The 7,853-nt window shown below is 46.5% G+C and overlaps 1 protein-coding gene across 3 annotated transcripts in view; it reads left to right on the top strand.

Annotated features, from left to right (window-relative positions):
- The window catches only part of LOC104860791 (melanoma-associated antigen B16), an 8,968-nt gene extending 1,524 nt beyond the window's left edge, over nt 1-7,444 (top strand). Inside the window, exons 1-4 of one of the 3 annotated variants that reach the window (XM_019207189.1) lie at nt 7-945; nt 1,530-1,704; nt 2,476-2,553; nt 6,121-7,444. In XM_019207189.1, the coding sequence (XP_019062734.1) occupies nt 6,184-7,176 (993 nt within the window). In that variant the 5' untranslated portion in view covers nt 7-945; nt 1,530-1,704; nt 2,476-2,553; nt 6,121-6,183 and the 3' untranslated portion in view covers nt 7,177-7,444. Of the gene's footprint in view, nt 1-6; nt 1,705-2,475; nt 2,554-6,120 lie in introns of those variants that run through there. The other 2 variants (XM_010622020.3, XM_010622018.3) reach the window with 2 other exon arrangements.
- The last annotated feature ends 409 nt before the right edge of the window (nt 7,445-7,853 follow it).

Below are 7,853 nucleotides of genomic sequence, written 5' to 3'. Positions count from 1 at the left end.
AGAGAGAGGGGGAGAGAGAGGGAGAGAGAGGGAGAGAGAGGGAGAGTCGGTATGCACGAGTGGGCAGTGAGTGGGGGAAAGGATGGTAGAAAGGGAGAAGAGGTAGAATGAGAGGAAACCTCTGATGGCAGAGTTGGGAAGACTGGAGGAAAGTGAGGGTGGGACGAGGTGAAGATGAAGAAGAAGGGGCTGAATGTTGAGGGACGTGGGGGTGGGGGTGGATGGTCAGAGGGATCAAATTGAAGTGTGAGCACAGAATAAGAGTCAAATCTAGACTGATCATGAAGGAGGAGAATTTGGAATGTAGTACAGGATTAGCAGAGTGAAGAGTGACTGGGAAGATGGAAAATGCCTGTACATAAGGGTCTTCTGACCACTTGACCTTGCTCTGAATAAAGTTATCTAGATGTTGAAGTACTTAGGATTCAAAGGTGCTATGCTCTGGCCACCAGTGACTATTATCTGATTGATAGTATGGCCAGTTAGTGTTTCAGAGGAAGATAAATAGTTTTGGTTTGATATTTCTCCCTCCCAGGTAAAGCGTTCTTAGATATTTAAAAAGCAAAAACAAAGGTTAGTGTTTGGGCAGTCAGAAGGCTGAGCCGGAGTTGCCTGGAGTCCAGTGGTTGGGGTCTCTAGACCAAATGAAGAGAAGACCATAGAGACACGGGTGTCCTTGAATAATCCCAGGGAAATAGTGGCCACTAGCAGGAAACCAATATCTTGCATCTCCTCAGGGACCAGGCCAAGGGGACAGTGACCCAAGCCTAGGAGGACCAAGACCTAGTGATAAGATTTATGGACAGATGGATGGAAGGAAGGGGCAGGGTCCTCTGGAGGAGACCTAGAGACTCTCTGGACTCCTAGCAGTTGACTTCCTGGATCAGAGACAATGGCCAGTGTTGTGTGGATGGATGACAGCAGCAAGGGTGACCTTATGTATTGGTAATCTCACAAAGGCCTCCCAGGTTTTAGCACCAAATATTAGGTTAATTTAAGAGCTAAAGACTACCAATCAAGGCAGAAGCAGTAGCACAACAAGTAGAGTAGTATTTTGGGAGTCTGAGGTTGACTTCCACTGGGCCCCGAGAGGCAACGCAGAAACTTTTAAGCTGGGGTAGGGGATGGAGCTTGGGCTGGGAAGTGGAGTGAGGGATGGAATGAAGAAGTCAATAGGCCTTAAACATAGAACAGAAGTAAGTCTGCTGAGGTGCTTTAAGTTAACAATGCCCATCAGGGCAAAGGCCCTGCTGGGGTTTAATCCTCAGTACTGCAGGGGAGGAAAAAAGCCTGTGTTATGTCACAGGCTGTGATCCCAACAATCTGGAAAGCTGTAGCAAGAGAATGGCCATCGACAGCCCAGAGAGATGGTCTTAGCCTCTTAGCAAGTCCTTGTCACAAAATTTAAAAAAAAAATTAAAAAGGACTGGAGATGAATCTTAGTGCAGAGACCCTGGGCTCAGTGGCCAGTACAGGAAAACAAAAAGCAAAAGCAAAAAATTCTTTGAGTAACTATGCTATCATTGCAGAATTGTGACCAAACCACTGAACTTCAGCCCTCAGTCTCTGCGTGCTAGTGGAGGAAAGGGGTACCTACAGACATCTCCCTAAAGAATCTAAAGGTGGTGAGGCCTTAGTCACATGGAGGCAGCATCATGTCTTCAGAGAAAGAAATCCAATTTCTGAGGCCTGAAATGATCCCAGGTGGGGACCTTGAGTGAATTGTTAAGGTTGTGCCCACCCCAAGGCAGAGAGTGCACCATAGTATCTAGGACCTGTGGTCTGTTCTGGATGTCCCGTTCCTGAGATGTCTCAAAAATCCCTTCTGGGCTATGTGAGAAAGGTGAGGTCTTGACTGATAATAGAAAACAGGTGGTACATTAACAACCACTTGCCCATATAAAGAGTAGACCTGAGGGCTGTGAGAATAACAAGTAGCTGACAGAGGAAGATCCAAAACGTTCTTCCCTTGCTGTCAGCAAGGTCCTGGGAGACCAACAGGACAGATGACAGCCTGAGGAGATGTCACATTTCCTTCTGACCTCTCAGGGAAATGTGGGTTTTGTTAGTATACAACTGGATTCTGTCAGGTCCACAGGAGTAATGCTGGGTTTCCAGAGGTTTCAACAAAACATGTCTGAAGGAAAAGACACCACATGCACTTATGTGGTCTCACAGCTCATGTGGAACTCTGGATACTTTTCAGCAGAAATATCCAGAAGAGACACTCACTCACTGTATTTTGGGGGAAGGAGATTTTATGGTGGGAGGGTAAGCTCAGGTCAGGTGCATAAATCCAAGGCGCTCTGAGGACTCAGTCAACCTGACCCAGAAGAGCATCTGAACCACACACTGTGAAATAAAGGATCAACCTGAGCCTCTACACAAACTCTTTGGTCAACTCTGGAAAGAACATGGGACAGGAACACACAGGTCAGGTAACTTCATGTTGTCCCTTTTTTTTTTTTCTTTTAGAGGAGTGAGGGCTTCAGTGTAAGGGTGCATGACCAAGATCATCCGACAGAGAATTTGCAGGTGCTTGAGGAATTTAAGGTAAGAACTTTCAGTTTTTGTTTGTTTGTTTTTGGTACTGAGGATTGAACTTGGGATCTTGCCTTTGAGAGGTAGGCAGCGGCACCACTGAGCCAAATCCCTGGCCCAAGAATTCTTGATTTAATTGTGATACAGCCCCTCAGCTCAGAACACAGATGGCCCCACCATGTACATCCATGTCGCCTATTGTGGGATGTTAAGCTGTTCCATGGCCCGCATGGCTTAAGGGGCCACAGAGTGAGAAAGGATGTTGGGAGATTCAGAAAAGACAGAGAGATAAGGTGGGGCCAGGTGGAGCTCTAACTCCTGATGGGAGGAAAAAGACCACCAAGCAACCACAGCAGTGTTTATTTATAGTGGTAGAGATAAGAGAAATGCAGGGGGTGGAAAAAAGGGTTGGTCTATAACCGGAGCCAGGACGTCATGCTTGATGGTTTTCTGATGAATGGGTGGGGAGGAAGGCAGTCCTTTTCTCAGCTAGGCCTTGCTCCACCAAGCCCTCTTGTCACCTGTTCTCCCTCGGGGCCTTGCCTCATCTGTGGGAAGAGGCGAGTTAGGCCTGGCCATAGTGATCTACAGCGCAAAACTCCCAGCAAAGCCACACATATGTAATATTGCATCAGTTCCTCCTAGTTTTTCTTTAAGAGGTGAGTCTTTAGCATAAAGAAGGGATAGTAGGCCAGCAAAGAGAGAGATTCATACAGGAGCAGGATCCAATGTGTAGACATTGCGTAAAGACTGAGAAGATATTTATTATAGTAGACTTGGGACCCTCATAACTCCACTCTGGCTCTGCATTAGAACCTCCTGGCAGGAATGGTCAGAATTTCTACACTCATTTGATTTTCATGTGTCTCAGGGAAGTGAGTGTCTTGGTATCAAAGGCAGCCTCAGGTCAACATAAGAGTGAGTGTCTAGGAAGCAAGGAGAGTTCGAAGACTGAAGCTATCATCCACCTAAGTACAAAAGAGGCCCAACATACTCCATTGCTGCTCCCAGTTCGGGGTGTCTCAGGCAGGCATCTCCTGAAGAGATGTTCCTTCCTTCCCTTCCTGGGCTTCCAGGGAGGGCAGTATTTCGCTGTGTAGAGACCACATCACATCAGGTCAGCTGCAGAATGAGTCAGAAAGCCTGCCAAGATCAGAGTGAGGACCCTGAAGAGGTGTGAGGAGTCTACCTACTCTTACGCAGAGGTCTTCCTTTCGGTGTGAGCACTGGCAAGCCAGTTTTAGTAGGTACATGAGATGTCTTATCCCTTCCTTCCCAGATGTCTTATGGATGTGATGCCACTTTCTAGCAGAAGTGACTATAGTTATCAGAATTGGGGTCTGTAGCTCCATAGGGAAGGATTAAACACTGACTGAGGGCCCAGGGGAGCAGCTTTTCAGAAGATGGCATCTGATCATTCCCTGCTTCGTTGTGCTTTGAGCTGCAGAAAGCATTGGGCAAGCCAGTCAGGCTGTGCTATCTCTGTATTTCATGCAAGGTAAATGTCGGTTTACAAAGGCTTGGGTCTGAAGAAGTGATAGACATTGGTACCTTGGTTTATGAACTTGATTTCTTTTACAATTTAAGGGGAAATGACTCATTTGTGTTTGTGTAGGGAAGATGGTTGTGGTCATGTTTGTCACCTGGTGCAGAGTTTGTGAATGGAAGCAAAATTTTGCTGAACACTTTTGTTTGCCAACCAAATTATTTGCAAACAGAAGTATTCATGAACTGAAGTATTACTGTGCACCCCAAAAAGTTGCATGACACAAGGGAAAGCCCCAGAGTCAGGATGACATAACACAGCTGAGAACAGAGTGATCCCAACAGAACTCAGGCTTGCCATAGCCCTTGGGAAAACTGAGACAAGTGTGGTCACACGTGCTGTCGCTGACTCTTCCTGGTCAGAATGACATAAGTACTTAGTAAAAGTCAGCAACATCAGTTCGGAGGACAGAATGAGCGTCACACGAAGTAAAGAGCTGTGGTGTTGACCTTCACAGCACAGTGATGAGCGCTCTACACAGTGTAAGTGAGAATTGACGTACTGGCTACAATCTCCTGTTCTTTCCATTAGAGGATCCGGGCATGAATGGCTCAAAGTCTCACCAGCTCACTTCATGCACTGGTGTTTTAGGGAAGTGGTGGTGTTGGTATAAATGTTGCTTGTTGAGAATCCAGTATATGTGGTGCCCAGGAAATGTCAAGAGTGTATATGGAGACTTGGAGAAAGGACTGAGAAAAATCTACCACAGGCAGTGGGTTACCAAAGTACCCTGACGACTTTATCAAGCCAGTGAGCCGTAGGCAGCTTTCAGCTGAACAGTTGCCCACAGCATTACTTCTGGGGAGTTTTCAGTCAGGATTGCTTGTCACAGTGTGCGATTGTGGTGGCACAAAGGATGAAAAAAGATTGCTCAGAGATGAGACTCGGTTCAGTCAGTCAGGCGGGCAGAGGGGCTCTCTCAACCAAGAGCACCCAGTGTTAGGGAGACTCCTAGGAGCAGCAAGGAAGCTGAGAGCTCTCTGGCTTTTATTCAGAACAACAGTGTAAGGGAAAGAAAAGCAGAAAGAGAGCAGTCTGAGCAAGGAACTGTCTCAAGGCTGGGCAGCTTTCTTGGGGAAAGGAGGACAACGGCCAGATACAATATGCCTCCCTAATGGAAAGCTCTTCTTTCTACCTGTTCTCTTCTCGCAGAGCCTGTGAAAGCCTTCTCACAGTGCTTTTGTCCTGCAGTTTAACCATTCACTCCTTGGCCAAGTCCCCCAAGTTGTTCTTGATCCATACGCCAGTGTCATACCTTATTAGCAGACAAAAGTGCGTAGATCCCGTCAGTGGTTCTGGTAAGGGCCTGGAAGCAAATGCACAGCTCTCCCCCGAACAAAGTGTTCTCTACCATCGAGCCCTTGAGATTGCTCCAGGGAGGTGCCAGTGGTGGTGGATACACAGTGTCACTCCTCCATTTATTCACAGGCAAGGAACACGGAGACCTGCCTTTGTAGATAGAAGATAAAGAGTTGCTTGAGAGTGGTTAGGTCTGAAGGTCTGTGGGAAGCTAAGGCGGGAACTATAAATGATCACCTACTACAAAAGAGTTGGATTCCAAAGAATCCATCCTAGCATTATTTTTTGTCAAGCCAGTGAATAGGGAAGGGTTTGAGTTACAGGAGACCCCTCACTAAATCATGCAGTGTCTTGGGAAGGCACCACAATGGTCAGAGGGGGTAAAAGTAACCTCATTAAATGGTCGTCCCTCCTGCCTGGATACAAATTGTATCTCCTACACAATCGACCACCTTCCTCAGTCATGAAGCAGAGGGTGACACAGAGCCCAACACAACTGTCTCCTGTGATTCCTGAGTATCCTCAAGTCATATAGCTGGCAGGGCTCTCGGCAGGATTATTACTGCTTCCTTCAGGTTTTGGGGGCATAGAAAGCAGGAGCATCAGAGCCTAGAGAGGCCTAATAGCACTCTTTTCAGGTAAAGCCTTTTGGAAGAAGCTTCCATCAGAGCCACTATAGTTGAGCAGTAATGCTGAGGACACTGACATCCTCCCTTTCTTCCTTTCTCCCTTAGGGAGTGATTCTTCATTGCTCACTCTGTGGACTTTCCACCCTCCTGCCGTTCACTCACATCGTCATGTCTCAGTATCAGGCAAATCTAGAGGATGAAGACCTTCCCAGAGGCAGTGAGGCCGAAGGCCTAAAGACTGCACAGGTCTGCTCCGCTGAGGAAGAGAAATTTGCTGCCTCCTCCCAACCTCTTGTTCCCAGTTCTCTGAAGGAGGCACCTATGGCTGAGACGCCCAATACTTCTGAGGGTCTTCAGCATTTCTGTTTGTCTCTGAGCAATTCTGTGGAGGCTGTTAGTAGCCAAGGAAATGAGCAGATCTCAAGTACCAGACAGGCTGCAGCGGCCCCTGGGAATGTGCCCCGCAGTGCTGTGGATGAGAAAGTGTCCTTCTTAGTGAGTTTCATGCTGCTCAAGTATCAGATGAAAGAGCCAATAAGGAAGGCAGATATGTTGAAGATTATCGTACAAGAGGATGAAGCACAAGAGGATGAAGCACACTTCGCCCAGATCTTACTGCGAGCCTGTGAGCGCATGGAGATGATCTTTGGCTTAGATGTGAAGGAAGTGGATCCCATCAGCCACTGCTACGGTGTCTTCATCAAGCTGGGCCTCACCTACGATGGGATGCGAAGTGGTGAAGAAGGCATGCCCAAGACTGGGCTCCTGATGCTTGTCCTGGGTGTGATCTTCATGAAGGGCAACCGTGCCCCTGAAGAGGAGATGTGGAAAGCGCTGAATCTGGCAGGGATGTATTCTGGGAAAAATCACTTTCTGTTTGGGGAGCCGGGGAAGGTCATCACCAAAGAATTTGTGCAGGAAAAGTATGTGGAATACCGGCTGGTGGCCAACAGTGATCCTCCGCAGTATGAATTCCTCTGGGGCCCAAGAGCCTATGCTGAAACCAGCAAGATGAAAGTGCTGGAGTTTTTGGCCAAGGTTCTGGGGGTTGACCCAGGTCATTTCCTGTCTCAGTATGCCGAGGCTCTTCTAGAGGATGTCGAGAGAGCACTAGCCAGTGTCCAAGTCATTTCTCATCTCATTAGGCAGAGGCTGTGCTAGAAGATGTCGAGAGAGCACTAGCCAGTGCCTCTCTGAGAGCTGCTTCCTGGTCCACTGCAAGTTACTGTGCAATGGGCAGTAGTTTCTCTTACACCTAGTCAAGTGAGAGGTGGATTTTTCACTTATTGTTCCTAGAATAGCTAGTTTGCTGGAGGAGAATGCTAGTATTGAAAGAATGTAGGTACCGGTACTGAGATGGGTCTGACAGAAAGACAGAATACATCATTCATATGTTAGTTTTCGTTGTGCAATCTGACAGTTTATTGTGTTTTTTTTAATTGAGTTTATTGGTACATTTTAGGTGTACAGTATTTTTATATTCATTATTGGGATCTTGTACCTCTACATGACAGGTCTTGATTCTCATTTTTTCCCCTTGTCCATTTTTGATGGTTGTATTTTTCAACAAATGTTCTTTAGAAGAGATTTAGTTGCAATATCTTGAATATCCAAGTGATACTATTCACACATCATGCCATTTGTGAGACTAATATGATCATTTCTACATGATAAAACAACATCTAAAAGCATCAGTTTTATATGGTCACATGGAATATAACAAAACATTGAATTTACATAGATATTTCTTTGGAAATATGAAAAAGCTCAGTCTTAATGTGCCTGGTGTCAATTGAACAAAGTAGAAATTATAAAAGTTACCCACTTTTCTTATTCCT

Source organism: Fukomys damarensis, unplaced genomic scaffold (genome assembly GCF_012274545.1).
Source record: "Fukomys damarensis isolate Sample0158 unplaced genomic scaffold, DMR_v1.0_HiC HiC_scaffold_73842, whole genome shotgun sequence".
In the NCBI taxonomy this organism is placed as follows: domain Eukaryota; kingdom Metazoa; phylum Chordata; class Mammalia; order Rodentia; family Bathyergidae; genus Fukomys; species Fukomys damarensis.
The sequence above is the reverse complement of the archived record's forward strand: the minus strand, read 5'-3'. Positions and strand labels throughout refer to the sequence as shown.